The sequence below is a fragment of the Lynx canadensis genome, chromosome A2, assembly GCF_007474595.2.
Source record: "Lynx canadensis isolate LIC74 chromosome A2, mLynCan4.pri.v2, whole genome shotgun sequence".
NCBI classification, from domain to species: Eukaryota; Metazoa; Chordata; class Mammalia; order Carnivora; family Felidae; genus Lynx; species Lynx canadensis.
In genome coordinates this window covers 91416167-91431702 of record NC_044304.2, presented here as the reverse complement: position 1 = coordinate 91431702, position 15536 = coordinate 91416167, and the positions used below count along the sequence as shown (strand labels likewise).

General features: G+C 37.4%; 1 protein-coding gene across 2 annotated transcripts in view; it reads right to left on the bottom strand.

Moving 5' to 3' along the window:
- The window catches only part of ADAM22 (ADAM metallopeptidase domain 22), a 108451-nt gene that overhangs the window by 26429 nt on the left and 66486 nt on the right, over positions 1–15536 (bottom strand). For both annotated transcript variants that reach the window (XM_032592395.1, XM_032592394.1), the window contains 6 exons: positions 15319–15382; positions 13501–13606; positions 11291–11410; positions 7701–7869; positions 6069–6183; positions 3132–3222 (listed from right to left, as the gene is read on the bottom strand). In XM_032592395.1, the coding sequence (XP_032448286.1) occupies positions 3132–3222; positions 6069–6183; positions 7701–7869; positions 11291–11410; positions 13501–13606; positions 15319–15382 (665 nt within the window). The remainder of the gene's footprint in view (positions 1–3131; positions 3223–6068; positions 6184–7700; positions 7870–11290; positions 11411–13500; positions 13607–15318; positions 15383–15536) is intronic.

Here is a 15536-nt window from a genome sequence, read left to right as displayed (position 1 = left end):
CAGAACTCAAAAGAGTTAATTTTTAACTTTCTATCATGACCTAATTAAGTTTTAGTATTTTGAAGACAAGTTAGAAAGGCCAAGCAACTGAGTAGTGGGCTCCTTCCTCCTAGATCAAGCATGTTTCCATATTGCTTTCATTTGTAGCATCTTCCTCTGCCTATCTAGTCCAATACATATATTGGCTTTTTTAAAAAAAATTTTAATGTTTACTTATTTTTTGGAAGCAGAGAGAGACAGAGCATGAATGGGAGAGGAACAGAGAGAGAGGGAGACACAGAATCCAAAGCAGGCTCCAGATTCTGAGCTGTCAGCACAGAGACCAATGCGGGGCTCGAACTCATGAACCGTGAGATCATGACCTGAACTAAAGTCAGATGCTTAGCTGACTGAGCCACCTAGGCACCCCAAGTATCTTGGTTTAATGATGAGCTCATGAGAGTAAAAGTTCCAATTTGTTACTTATGATTTTTCATTCTTCAAACCACTGGATAGTGGGGGAGAGAATAAGCTCCAGAATTTTTCTATTCAGTATGTTTTAATTTTATTGCCTCAGTGTGATTACGTGAGTGGTCTATCAGTTCCAAGTGAGTATTGCTCATTGCCTATTCCTGCCATTCCTTCACTCCAAGGCTTGGAGAAGGGGTAGAAAGTTTAATTGGAAGGATTAATGAGGAAATGAATTCTCACGTCCTACATCCATCTCTGAGTTTCAAATAGAATATGAAATTCATGAATTTAATTCCTGTATTAAAACTTAGACATTCTCTTTCTATTCTTAAACATATTCTGAATAAGTTTAGTAGCATTAAAACTTCCATCATTTATGTTCAAACTATTTATGAAGAGGATACAGTTGTATGAATAAGATTGGTATTTTTCCTTAGTGAATATGCAAAGTACAAATATTCAGAAACGGAAAAAAACAGTGAAATCTCAAAAGAATTTCATAAAAATAAGAAATGATATAAAGAAATAAGTATTTTAATTCTAATTATTAAAGCAAAGGTAATTTCATTAGCAATAGGAGAAGTTTAGATTTCATATTTTCTGAAAAGTAATTTTTTTCCAAGATTGCAAAAACATGAAATACCAATTTGCATCAGTAGGTGGCAGAAAATTGCACACAATAGAACTAATAATTTTGCTTTCCCCTTTTCACATGACCAATGAAACCCCTGAGCTACTTCAAGAATGCAAAGCTTCTGATGACAATTGCCACATAGGTCTTAAATCAGGGAAGTTGAGGAAACAGTGTTACTCCAAGATGGGGCTGATTCACCTGAGGTGTGAGGCAAGATCAAACAATAAATACACAGAAAAGCCTTCCTTTCAAACAAGGGATTTTACAACTTCTAATGTTATGCTGAAATCAGCTTGTGCAAATGTAAGTATGCGATATACCTGATGGCCTGCACATCAAAAAGGCCCATAGGTAGTGAGCATGTATGAGCCGGTACAGAGCTAGGTTCTCATTTAATCAAGGCAAAGCATTCCTACTGTGCTGTGCCCTCCTTCACTGGTCTAGGCTGTATTTACTATGCTGTGCTGAACTATATACTATGCTGTCTGGGTTGCTTGTTAATATAGCCTTCCACAAATGCCTTCTATATTTTAATGCCTTTAGCATATGAACTTTACCGTGGCAGTAAGTTAAATGTTTTCCATCAAAGAAACTCTTTCAGAGTTTTGACCTCGGAAAGAGCAACAGCCATGTATGCTTTTAAAGAAATTTCCTTTAACTCAACTGGTTTAAGACTATGTCAGGTAATAATAATAGTAATAGCACATAATTATATAGTGCCTAGCCTACTGAAAGGCTTGGGGTAATTTGGAAGCCTAAACTATTCTAATACCCAAGTCTTTCAGTGAACTAAGTTTGGTCTATGAGGGCGAAAAGGTGCTAAAATGCGGTAATGGCCAGAATGCCTAGAAAAAATTGCAGGCCCTTCAAAAGGGAGAAGCCCCGTTGGCCCGGGGTGCTGAGACATCATCATCAGAGATCAGTAGAACTATGATTTTAAGTTGAAATATTAAACATAACTTAAGGTTCACCATATTTAAGTGTCAATTTGTTAAATGTAAATAAGTTAGTTGAATACTAAGGAAATTTTTTACATCATAAGATGTACTTTAAAAGAAAGTTGAACATATTAAATATACAAACAAGTTTGGAACTTTTGAAGTCATTTACTCAGCTAAATGTTCAAGGAGATGCAGTATTCAAAAGTTATATAATTTATAACTTTTTAAAAATTATATATATGAACTAAAAACTTGTAAATTGAACTTGGAAGCTTAAGCATTAGGTTGTAGGGGCACCCGGGTGGCTCAGTAGGTTAAGCATCTGACTTCAGCTCAGGTCATGATCTCACGATTCGTGGGTTCAAACCCCATGTTGGGCTCTACGCTGACAGTGTGGAGACTGAAGCCTGCTTCAGATTCTGTGTCTCCCTCTCTCTATGACCCTCCCCACTCATGCTCTGTCTCTCTCAACAATAAACATTAAAAAAGGAATTAGATTGTAAAAGTTGTAACTTAAAGCTGAATTTTAATTTGAACAAATAATCTCTGAACAGTATTTTCTTCACACACAAAAACCCAATATTAACAAATAATAGTATCTCCTTCATACTGCCTATGAAGATAAAGAGGTTTTGTCCTTAGCAGGATGCAAGGCCATACCAAGTGCACAGCCAACTGATGTGCTGCTGCTGTTCTTGTCAATATTGATGTTATCACTGAGGTGGTTAGTAAAGCACTATGCTCCCTACATAACTATCTTGCCTAGATTTTTGGATATGGGTTTAAGTCAAGAGAACCTGTGTCACTAAAGAGCCAATCCACACAGCCTTAGTTTAAGACACGATTTAGATTGATTTCACTTCACACCATGGTTTTTAAAACAATATTCTTTACTTTGAGAATAGAAGGCAGTTATTTCAAAATCTATTTTCAAGAATAATAAATCATGATTACCTCTAATCATGCCAAGAATAATCACTGATTGCATGTTCAGCCAGAATGATTTTCACTGAAAATGCTACAAAACTTTCTAGATGTTTAATTCACTTAAACAAAATGTTTTAAAGTATATTTTGATAGTAACAATACTGAGACATTTCACTTACTTATAACCCCATGCAGTTATTCCTAATATGAGGGCCAGCACCAAGATAGTGCCAGCGATTATGCCTATTATGATATTGGTACCAGCAACACCTACAGGGAAAAAAGAAAACAATGAAGATCAAGTGTATGTAATTGAAATTTTGATACAAAGTTCTTTCAGGAACTTTATTCTCCATATTTGGAATCATGACACTAACGAAATTATTTGTTTTAAAAAGTGGGTATTGTTTTCTTTTACCAGTCTTAATGTTAGAGAATATTTTTTTTCATTTAATTTTTTTGACCTACAATTGATACGCTGTTGTAGTGGTTTCAGTTGTACAGCATAATGATTTGGTATTTGTACATACTGTGAAGTAAAAAAAAATGGGTGTTTTTTAAAAGGATAAAAAAATCAACCATTACTTAGCAATCCCCATCAACTGTTTTTTAAAAAATAATTCTTGGCTTACATTCCCTTTTAATTCTTGTCCCAGTGCATTTTGCAATTTTATTTTCCATGTAATTTTCTCAAAAATAAGATGAGGTCAATGAACTACAAGAAGAGTAAAGACTGAAAAAAAGGGAGGGTAAGCGTGACCCTACTATATTGCCATAGCACTCTCTGGACAAGAACTTGTAGAAATTCATTTTCTTTTTTACTCTGACCTCTTCCTCAGGAATTCCAGAGATGTTACAGTCTTTGTCTCTCCATCTTTTTTTTTTCAAGTTTATTTATTTTGAGAGAGAGACAGCACATAGAAGAGAGAAGAGAGAACATGAGTGGGGCAGGGGCAGACAGAAAGAAAATCCCAAGCAGGTTCTAAGCACTGTCAGCACAGAGCCCAAAGCAGGACTCAAACCCATGAACTGTGAGATCATGACCTGAGCCAAAATCAAGAGTCGGATGTTTAACTGAATGAGCCACCTGGGCGCCCCCATGTCACTCCATCTTGACAACTAATGCAAAGTTCTTATTGCTCCCACTTGTATGTGTGATACACTGTCACTCATATATAAGCTCCTTAAGAGAGAAAACATGTCTACAGAGTTATACAATCAGTGCTCAGGTGATACAGATAATACAAGCACCGGGCTTGTAGTTCCCAGTCTTTGTAACAATGGCTGGCATCCTAGAAAAGGAAAAACCAAAGATAGAGTGTAGTGAGCAGGAGATGAGTGCTGGTCAGGCATGAGAGTGAGGCAGCAGCAGACTGGCAGAGGGCCAAGACTGGGCTGACTCTCAGGACTCAGTAATGGCACTGGTGTGTCACCACCTGCTGTCAGATAGGCAGAGATGTAATCCATAGGGGAGATCATGGTGGTGTGAGTGGCCCAGTAAGTCAAAGCCTTGGTCAAAATGCTCAAGTGACAGCCCAAGAGCAGAAAAGACAGATCAGAGGCCTGGCTGTTTTGCTGATAATGATCTACACCACACATTTCAATCACCCAGATCTGTTTCACTCAGAGCAGCTCAGATCTCTTTTTGTCTGCTGCACTCATGAAGCATCCTTCTAGATGTCAACCCTCAGTGATCATGTGCAACAGAGCAGATGGCAAATCCCCATGACAGAAGTGGCAGCCTCCTTGTCTGGGAGCCCTCAGTAAATCATTTCGGGAGCAGGGCATCTGAGGAAACTGGCAGACTCCACCCTGCCCAGGTCCTCTGTGAGATGGGTGGATGCAGAGGACCTTCTGGGTCAGTGGGGTTTTCCCACTGTAAGGCCTGGCATGTCTGTATTATCTTCCTTTCCTTCCAGTGATTTTTAACAGGGATCAATAAACTTGGATGCCAGCCTGGTTATTTCTAAGTAATGGTAAGACTTTTGACAAGTCACTTAAATCCACGGATCTGAATAGCCACATCTCTGCTTTAACTGCTGAAAAGAAGCTCCACATTACCATTGCTAAGGCTGAGGATACCAGAATCTTAATTCTTTCACTTTCCTTGCTAAAGTCATCTTGGCTAAGAATTTTAACCTGTCTGGATGATTACAATGAACATACTTCTTTTTTCTCATCCTTTGGAAGTGAATGGACTTCAGAATTTGAGAACTTCTGTATGTAGAACACTCAATCATGAAAGATAATAAAATAGTTTAAAAGGGGACCTCTACTTGCAATGTATGCATTCTTTCAACTATCTGCATTGAATTTCTACTTCTCCAGTTGGACCATTCTAGCTTTTAGATCTGCACCTGTTGTTTATTATCCATGTCCTTAATCCCCTTCCAGGCACCTTGGCTAAGGTTACTACTTCTAGAATTACCTACAGTTCAGGCTACAGAACTCAGGTTGAATAGAGATGAGATTCTATAATGAAAAATATTAAAGTCGGGGCACCTGGGTGGCTCAGTCTGTTAAGCATCCAACTCTTGGTTTTGGCTCAGGTCATGATCTCATGATTCGTGAGATTGAGCCCCACCCACCTCAGGCCCTGCACGGATAACCCAGAGCCTGTTTGGGATTCTCTCTCACCCTCTCTCTCTGCCCATCCCCTGCTCATGCTTGCTTTCTTCTCTTTCTGTCTCTCAAAATAAATAAATAAACTTAAGAAAAAAACACACATTAAAGTCAACATAATATTTAAAACTCAATTCTTCAACTGTTTTTTTTTCCTATGTATTCAGTCCCCAAATATAAAATTCTTCCCTTAAATTCAGACAGTTCAGAAAGAGCACTACTGCTTTTTCACTTAAATGCTAGGGTTTTGTTGTCAGCTCCCAAAAATAGAATACTTGAAAAATCTCAGTCTCATGTAGGACAAGATGAGGCTCAATCAGTAGACTAAGTTGTATTCAATATTACACATGATTACAAGTTAATGGAAAATATTAACTTCATATTGTAGATCCCAGTTGTGTTTTATAATTGAATTATAATCTAAATGAAACTGTCTGAAGAGTTTCCTTTAGTTATGCATAAAACGATGTAATGGCACCAAATCCAGTACCTACCATTGCCAGACAGAGTAATGCCAGTCTTGGAGTCCTCATTGTGAGGGAAGTAAGTGCTGCAGTCTGCACCCACCCAGTGTCTGTTACACACACACTTCAGCTCATTACTGCAAACCTGAAATCCAAAATCAATCAAGAGGAAACGTCAACTCTCTGATACAATGGCATGAAAACTAAAGAGTGATTTCTAATTGTTATATGCCTAGAATTTGATGGTACTGAAAAATTATCGGTACTTTCTTCTTCATACTAATTACCTTATTTCTCACTCAAGTACCCAAAATAATATTTTCTAGAGATCAGCAGTTAGACCCAAAGGGAATACTGAATTTTAACAGGGGAAATGAGTTTACAGTCCAAAAAGAAATCAATGAAATTACTGTTTTGAATTTCATTAACTTAAATTTTATAGGAGGGAGGTTTTTATTTTTTTATTTAAAAAAATTTTATAGGAGGGAGACTTATAAAACTAAGCAGAAATACAAGCATTTGCCAATTATCTAATACAAACGTTTCTTTCTTCCAAACATAAGGTCAGGAATTCTAGATGAAGAAGACATTGTTATCATTAGCATGAATGAACAAGAAATAATTTCAATGTTTTTGCCCTATCCCCCAAAAAGCATTTCCGCTAACATTTTCTTACTTATTAAAGAAAGAAGACTTATTAGACTCATCTATAGGAGCAGAACTACTTACCACATGCCTTCTCTATTTTCATATGCTGTAAGAATTCCTATCCTTTGGCAAAAAGTTACTAGTAAGACCTCCCTAAGAAACTTCTTGGCACATTCCTGGGGATCTACGTGGAATGACCAGGATTAAAGGCTGACAATTTCAGGACAGGGATCCTTCACCTCAACTGGGTATTATGACCAGTTCAAGCAAAGAATCTGGTGAGGGTAGAAAGAAAATCATAGTATATGCCAAAAGAAAAAGAAGTGAAAATTATTTTATTAGTATAGGAATTCCTAACTGAAAATGACAAAACTATAGTCACTAATAGAGCATGTTTATCTAAGCTACAAATTTTGTTATCTAGGACTAACATTATCAGATAGATATATGACAGAAAGAATAAAATTTAGTATTTTATACAATGCCATTATTTCTATTCATTTGTTGATAAACACTTCCCTGAATTATTCAGTTTTTATTTCGAGGAGTTATCCTCAGCTGATACACACTCGGTGTGGCCACAACAGGTACTTATGATCTGTTCTAATTGCTTAGTGCCTGGACAATACGAATTGTTAAATACTGTGGCCAATGATCCTCCCTTTTACACCCTTTTTTAAAAACCCCATTACAGTTTATTAAAATTTGTCTCCCAGATCACTTGTAGAAAACTGGCCATTATACTTCTATTATATGAGATCACATTAACATGATAAGAAAGAAAAACAGAATAATTTGGTAAGGAAAACTATACTTTTTCTTATTCCCAGGCTTGCACAGATTACGCAAGAGAAATATTCCAGTGACTATGACCAAATAACTGTTTACATGCCAGCTAGAAACACAGATAAGCATATTTTCCATTTTTACAAAATAAACAGGTTAGGGTCATGTCTATTTCTGTGTTACAAAAGAATAGAGGAGTTTCCCTATGGCAAGGTACTGAATACTTACTCCATTTCCTGAACAAACAGTGCCTTCTTTATTGCTTAAGCAAGTACTAAAGTTGAAGGAAGCCACAGGAAGACACCTGTGTTCTAAGCACATCATTTGGGGACCACAAGGTGTCCCATCTTCCACATAGCCAAGATCTACATCTTCCTCAAGCTTCACATGCCCACCACTAAAAAAAAAAAGGAAGCAAAAAGAAAATAGGATTCTATTAAGTCACATTCATTTTGAGAATCTGCTTTAAAAAACTAAAAAGTGGGCAAGAAAGTATTGCCCACTTATTGTACAACTGCAATAAAGTCGTACAGTGCTCTCTCCTCCACCATATATTCCTCCTTGGAAGAAACTACTTTCTACTCTATTTTCTACCCATTATCTAATAAAAAACAACAGCATGAGCATTTTCTTCCTTTAAATGAAGAAAGCAATTGAATCTTTTGATCTAATGCTTTTGAGATATTGACATATTTTAGAATTTGAACATAATTATTATAGCAAAGGTCTGAATTAAAATAGCTTTATCATTTTGCCTTGGATATCATGTACAAATCAAGTGAGGCATTATTGCTAGGATTTGATTTGGTAGTTGTAACTGTAGGTTTCAAGATTTCAAACATGTTTCAAACAAGCATGAGAACTGGTCTGGGTTTACATTTCCCAAGAAGGTTAATAATTTAAAAATTATATTAGAGAATGGCTAAAATATTTAACTTCACTGTTCAATAGAGCAAGCCTACATGTTCTATAGAAATTTAAAAAATTTTAAAAATTTCAGAATAAGGTAAAAATGTATATTTATAGTTGATTTACTCATATGGTGCCATGTCAATGCCAGCACATAAATCTCAATTCTTTTTATTTATTTTTATCAAAATGACACATGCATACAGTTTGAAGAGTCAATCAGATAAATCAGTTTTTTAAATGCAATAAAGTCATACAGTGCTCTCTCCTCCACCATATATTCCTCCTTGGAAGAAACTACTTTCTACTCTTAATTGATTCTTTTGTTATTTATCCACACATTTTTAAATAATGAGTGTTACTATTTTTTATTTTTCCATTTCAGATATTAGCAACCAACTTACCTCTATGGAACTTGAAGATTTATGTCTTTTTCCTATATCCCCATCATAAATTTTGTTTAATGAATAGTTAAATCAATAATAAAAAGGCACATTATTACGACTATGTAAATGTTATTCAGTTGAGTGATACAGTGTGTGATAATTAAGCCTTTTCTTTCCTGCACAACTTTTCATTTTCCCTCAAATTAGCAAGTCTCTTATTTGTTGTCTTTTTTGCCTACTTTTTAAGAATCTGTCACCAATGTAAAACTGATCAAACTGCTAACCCCAAATCCATACTCGAGATGTGTCTTGAGCATCAGTTCATCTTCCTGCAGAAATCTCTCCTGGAGTTTCCATCTGCAGTCTGCCCTGCTCCTGTCTGATCTAGTTGTCTACTGTACCTTGTGGAAAACTTGAACACTTGGATTTCCCCTCACCATTCATTGTAGGATTGCCCTGTCTTCATGGTGGGTATTTTGTTTCCTACACGCACAGCCTTTCTCTTAGTTTACTCTTTTATTTTGGTGGAGTACAATTTCACCAATAGCTTCCTGAGAAATGGTACAGGGCAATAAATTTAGGGGCAACCTGAATATCGCAAAGTGTCTCTATTTTCTACTTTCACACTTGATTGATAAGGTACAGAAATAAGGTACAGAACTTATTTCAAAAATCATATTCTCCATTGTCTTCTGATTCCCGGGGCTCCTGTTCATAAGATTCCAAGTCTGATCCTTTTTTTCTCCTCTCTGGAAACATCTGGGATTCCTTTCTTTGTCCTAAGGTTGTGAAATTTCACAATGACATGTTTAAATGTGCCTCTAATTTCACTCAGTGTATCTGGCACTTGGTGAACCTGTCAATGTAGAAACTCAAGTCTATCCATTGTAGACAATCAAAGTCACTCATTGACAATTTATTCCCTGGTATTTTCTCTGTTCATCGTGTCTATTCTAACTTGGTGAGGTTTTCTCTATGGTTCCATTCCTTCGCTGCTTTTGCCCTACTTTCTGGGAGATAATTTCAACTACTGAGTTTAATTCCTACCTCCCTATTTTAAAATTTCCAACAGCATTTTATTTCTAAGAATGCTCTTCATTTTTTTAAATTTTTTTCTATTTTGAGTAAGAGAGACAGCAAGCGAGCGGGGGAAAGGTACAGAGGGAGAAAGAGAGGGAATCTTAAGCAGGCTCCACACTCAGCATGGAGCCTGACGCAGGGCTCAGTCCCACATCTCTGGCATCAAGAGTCGGATGCTCAACCGACTGAGCCACCCAGGCACCCCTGCTCTTCATTAAATAGCACTTTATTCTGGTTTCATGATAGAAATATCTTATCTCTCATAAATATTGACAGGTGCCTTTTTTTCTGGCTCTTTTTAACTCTTTGTGTATGTATGTTAGAGCCTTTATTCACATGTCTGATAAACTGCTCATATTTGAGTTAGGAAATCAGATAAACTATAGGAGATTTTAGGGCTTTCTGGCTGAACATCAATGAGGTTAGACCACTTCCATACACCCTGATGTCAATATTGCCGGCTATCCTTCAGTTTGGAAACCTGCTTTATTATCTGCAGAATGTAAAGCTCAAATCTTTATTGGGAGGGTGAGCAATCCCCAGTTTAGGTGGGTCAGGCAGTAATCTGTTAGCAGACTTTCAACTATCTTCTTTATTTTAGCCCTTCCTTGCCCCAAATCCTTTACTCCCTCTTGCAGAAGTAGATGATGCTACCAATTTTTGAGCCTTTTGGGAACTAACTTTATATACTGGGCTAGCTCTCAGTTTTCCCCATTACTGACTTAGGAATTCAGCTTTCTTAGTTTTTTTTTTTTTTAATTTTTTTTTAACGTTTATTTATTTTTGAGACAGAGAGAGACAGAGCATGAACGGGGGAGGGTCAGAGAGAGGGAGACACAGAATCTGAAACAGGCTCCAGGCTCTGAGCTGTCAGCACAGAGCCCAACACGGGGCTCGAACTCACAGACCGCGAGATCATGACCTGAGCCGAAGTCGGCCGCTTAACCGACTGAGCCACCCAGGCGCCCCTCAGCTTTCTTAGTTTTGACAACTATTTGCCACACATCCATTTGCCTTCCACGCTCCAAAATTTTGTTGCTTTTGTCTCTTCTCCCTTTCTCTGCCTCCCTGTGGATACATGAATTCTAAAAAAAGATCCAGTTAGTGTCATTTTAGTGGGATTTCAGAAGGAAGTAAAAGAAGATGCATATATTTAATCCACTGATTTTACCCAGGAGTTCTCACTCACCTTCCTTAGTAGGAAAGAAATGCAAACCAAACCCTGCAAGGTATTACTGACCCATTAAATATAGCTCCAGTAACCAAAGTCAACTAATTCTCATCTTTTCAACCCTCTTGTGTCAGGATTTACTCAGTCACCTCTCTGGGCTAGATTCCATGTCCCCTTGCTAACGCATGGGAACTGAAAACCGAAGTGATTCTATGTGGCAGTCCTCAGAAGTAAGATGAATGATGTTCTCATGGAAAGAGGTAGAGCATTACCTGCAGTTTAATGTTCTTCCCTGCTGCACAACCAAAGTAGATGTGATTTCACCGTCAAGTTCTCCAAGCCTTGGGATGTTACCAACATTGGTGCACAAAAGGTAACCACAAAGCACATCCCTGTGTTAAAAGATAACAATTCTTTACTTCTTTCCACAAAGAGAGAACAAACCATGTATAGTTAGAACAATAATCTTATCCTGCTTTAGCGTTTGTTTTTCATGTTTGTTTACATTTTATTTGCTCAAATTACAAGCTAAATACGCCCAAATTAGTTTGCCTCTCACTTTAAAAAGTGTCTTCTCTGAAACTCCTATTAGTGCACCAAAATCCCAACTGTGTTCTAGCTTTTCCTGTACTGTCCATTAGTTCAAGTATTTGTTAAAGGAAATTATCCATCAGATAGACATCTTTTAGATCAGAATCTCTTTCTCTAGAACATATTACTGGATATGTTAAAACATTTTTTAATATTTGGTAAGTGAATAAATGAACTTTGGGTGAGTATTCTTTTGGAATACAGCTCTTTCTTTAACCTGTTGCCCCCAAATAAAGAAGAATTATGTGTGTGTGTGGGGGGGGGGTATATATAGACACATACCCACACACACTCATGATCCCTTTCTCAATATATTCCACTATTCCTCCAACTGCCACATATAATAACTAAACCTGTAAAATATTTGTACTGGTACAAAATATTATCTGACATATTTTCTGTATATAGAACATTTTAATTCCTAACATACATAATTATAAATACATATACTGATAACTATCTTGTCAAGAATGATTAGTAGACTAGCAAGATTATATATGGAAATAGGCTTTATCAGATAGAGAAAAGAGCAAAATTAGAACTTACATCTATCACTAACACAGAAAAATGTATTAATTCATCCTTAAAAAACAATTTTTAAAAGTTATTTCATTTTATCATATCTATCATAAACAAAAATGCTTTCTTAACACAGAAGAGATGGTCAACATTTTTATAAGTGTTATTTATGTGCATGGAGCTTACAAAGTACTTTAGGATATACAAAGAAAAAAAGACACGGTCAAGGAAATACACTCTCAGTGAGAAGAGAATCGCACACATAAACAACGATAAAACAGAGAGGCTGGGACAAGGGCCACAATAATAGAACAAAAGGCCGTGGGAATTCAGAGAAGAGAGAAATGACTTTACGTTTGTTTATTTATTTTGAGAGAGAAGGAGAGATGGAGAGTAAGCAGGGCAGAGGCAGAGAGAGAGGGAGACAGAGAATCCCAAGCAGTCTCCATGCTGTCAGCACAGAGCTTGATGTGGGACTCAAACCCACAAACTGTGAGATCATAACCTGGGCCAAAATCAAGAATTGGATGCTTAAGTGGCCAAACTACCCAGGCGCCCTGAAAATGATTTATTTCTAGAATAAACCCAGAAATAATTCATAAAGTATGGAGAGAGTTGGGGGGGAGGGGCAGAGAGAAAGGGAAAGACAGAATCCCAAGCAGGCTCTGTACAGTCAGTGCAGAGCCAGATGCAAGGTTCAAACTCACAAACTGTGAAATCATGACCTGAGCCAAAACCAAAAGTCAGACACTTAACCAACGGAGCCACCCAGATGCCCCTCAGTAGAAGAGTAGAATACAGCATGCCGGATCTGCTTGGCTTAAAACACTGTTAAGAGGCCTTTGTAATAGACGAAGCGTTAACATAGGTCTTAGCTGGGGTAATAGGAAAGGAATGAAAAGATGAATTAAAGACAAATGGTGGAGGAGTAAAAGGGAAGAATGGCCATGATTTGGCATTTGGACAATGTGTCAGAGGGACGGCAGCATCAAGGTCCATTGTGAGGCTTCTCAACTGGAGGACAGTGAGTTATGGTGACCTCTGACAAAAACAGTGGCTTCGAAAAGTCAGAGCCAGCTAACTGAGTACATATTCTGGTGGCTTTAATTTTTGTTGCTTTTGAGATGCTAGCAGGTACCTTCTAGGTGAGCAAGTCCTGAGGCAGCTGCAAGTGTGACCTGGGCCTTTGGGGAGAGGCCAGCATATGTGTTAAGATTTGGGAGGCTTCTGCAAGGTGGTGCTGGGATGCAGTGAAAAGATGAGGTGAGCAGGCAACAGAAAGCTCTGGAGGATGCAGAGAAGAGGAAATGGGACGCTGAAAGTAATGCTTGTAATTCACTAAGGGATAAACTCTGGACAAACTTCATCTCACCGTTTGTTGCACTGTATCCACGTATCTTTGTCTTTTCCACAGTTACCCTTCTCTGTCCCTTCGATGTTCAGTTTCTCATAGCAGTATTTGTCTGATGCCATCACCTCTGAAGCAGAATAGAGTTTTCTCTCAGTGAGGGACAGAACACGTGAGTTGCTCAAAATGTTTGCAGTAAGGGAAAGAAGCCATCTAAGGACTCTTCTTCATGACAATGTGGCCAGTTCCAAAACCTGGACCCATGGTTCTCCAGAGTTTTACTTGACCACAGACATCCATGACTCAGCTACATTCTTCATGACTGCTCATTGGAAATTTGGAAAACCAATCTATGTCAATCTTTGATAGGATTGAGGCTATCGGTTCCAAGGAACAACACTCCTCACAACAATTTGGCCAATAATTAGGGCAGGATACTACCAAATGGTTCCCAGAATACATACTCCACACTTTAATCTCAGCGCCAAATATAAAGCACAAATTTTTCATGTGACAATTTTTATTAATCATAACGATGAGTTTATTAAAATAGCTATGCACTATAATTAAAGATTTAAGAAACAGTATGATTTCTACCTTGTTTATAGTTAATTCTTATAGTTAATTCTATAGTTAAGTCTATAGTTAATTCTACCTTGTTAATTCTTAACAACTATCAAAAAAAACCACCTTAATTTTATTCTGTTCCAAATAAGCTTGAATTCATGTTAAATGTATGAGGGCCAAATAACATTTTAAACAACGTCAGCATTACAAAACTTTAATTTTGCTAAAGCCAGGGCTGGCTGATGGGACTGTCCTGTAGTGAGATCAAAAATGACTTTTGCAAACTAATCAAATGATTACTGTTTGTGTATATTTTATTTTTTTTTAATTTTTAGTTTTATTTTTTAATTTAAATTAAAGTTAGCTTACATACAGTATAGTCTTGGTTTCAGGAGCATTTGTGTATATTTAAAAAAATAACTAGTCACCATTGGTAGTTCTTTTTCCCTACTTCTTGCGGTGAGCAACACTTTTTTCTTAAGCGGGGGAAACAAAACTGTAACTCTGTTCAGAGTGCAAACGTGCACACACCTCCCCTCCCAAACAGAATGCAGCCACTATCTGTGACAAGTAAAGATTAGCATTATCTTTTGAGCTTGCTTTCTAATACAAATTGTCTTCTGAAGGAGTTTCGAAAAAAACTGCCTTCAAAAGGGCCAGTAACACTGGGGGAAAAATAATGACACAACCTTTAAATACACATTTAAATAAAGATATAATTTAAGCCATATGTTTTAGAAATCAATGTTACATTTCCCTCAGAAAATGTGACAAACTTTGAAAGCGATAATGCTGACATTTTTTTCTGACACGGTAGAGCTACCTCAGCAGAAGGTCACCTGTAATTTTAAGAGAGATGGTTGAGGAAGAAAAAGCCACTCTAGCTAAACTGCTACAGTGCCAAGGGTGCCCTATCCAGGGTCCGTGTCCATTCCACATGGTTGTACAGGTTTTGCTTAAGGACATTCAGCTGAGGGAAGTGTACACGGAGCTCAAATCCAGGTTTGTTCTATTCTCCAGGCTGCACACTCTGGGGTGGACTTCACCTGCCTGGCAGCAAAGGCACCTTATTTCTTGTCCAAAGGCACAACCAACTAGCCACGTGTCTTTCAAGGGAGGTGCTCCTCTCTAATTCCACAAAAGTGACCCTTCCAAGACTTGCAGTGTCTTTGAGAATCCCCCAGTCATAAAGTGGTTCAAAATTAACTTCCAGCCCACACGTCATATGGCCTCATATCATATTGTGAAAGCAATCAATCCACGCTACTTACTTACTTTGCCCCCAGATGTATTTGCATTGTCTATCCCTGGTTTTACATCTTCCTCCAAAGCAAATCCCCTAAAATGGAAAAGCACACCTATTAACGATGCAGTGTCTGCTTATGTCGGATCACTGAAAAAGAAACTGCGACTGCGACAGCTAGTAGATGAGTATTATAAAGCCTTTTATCTTCAGAATGGATTACAAAACATTTAAACTGACTTTCCTCTTT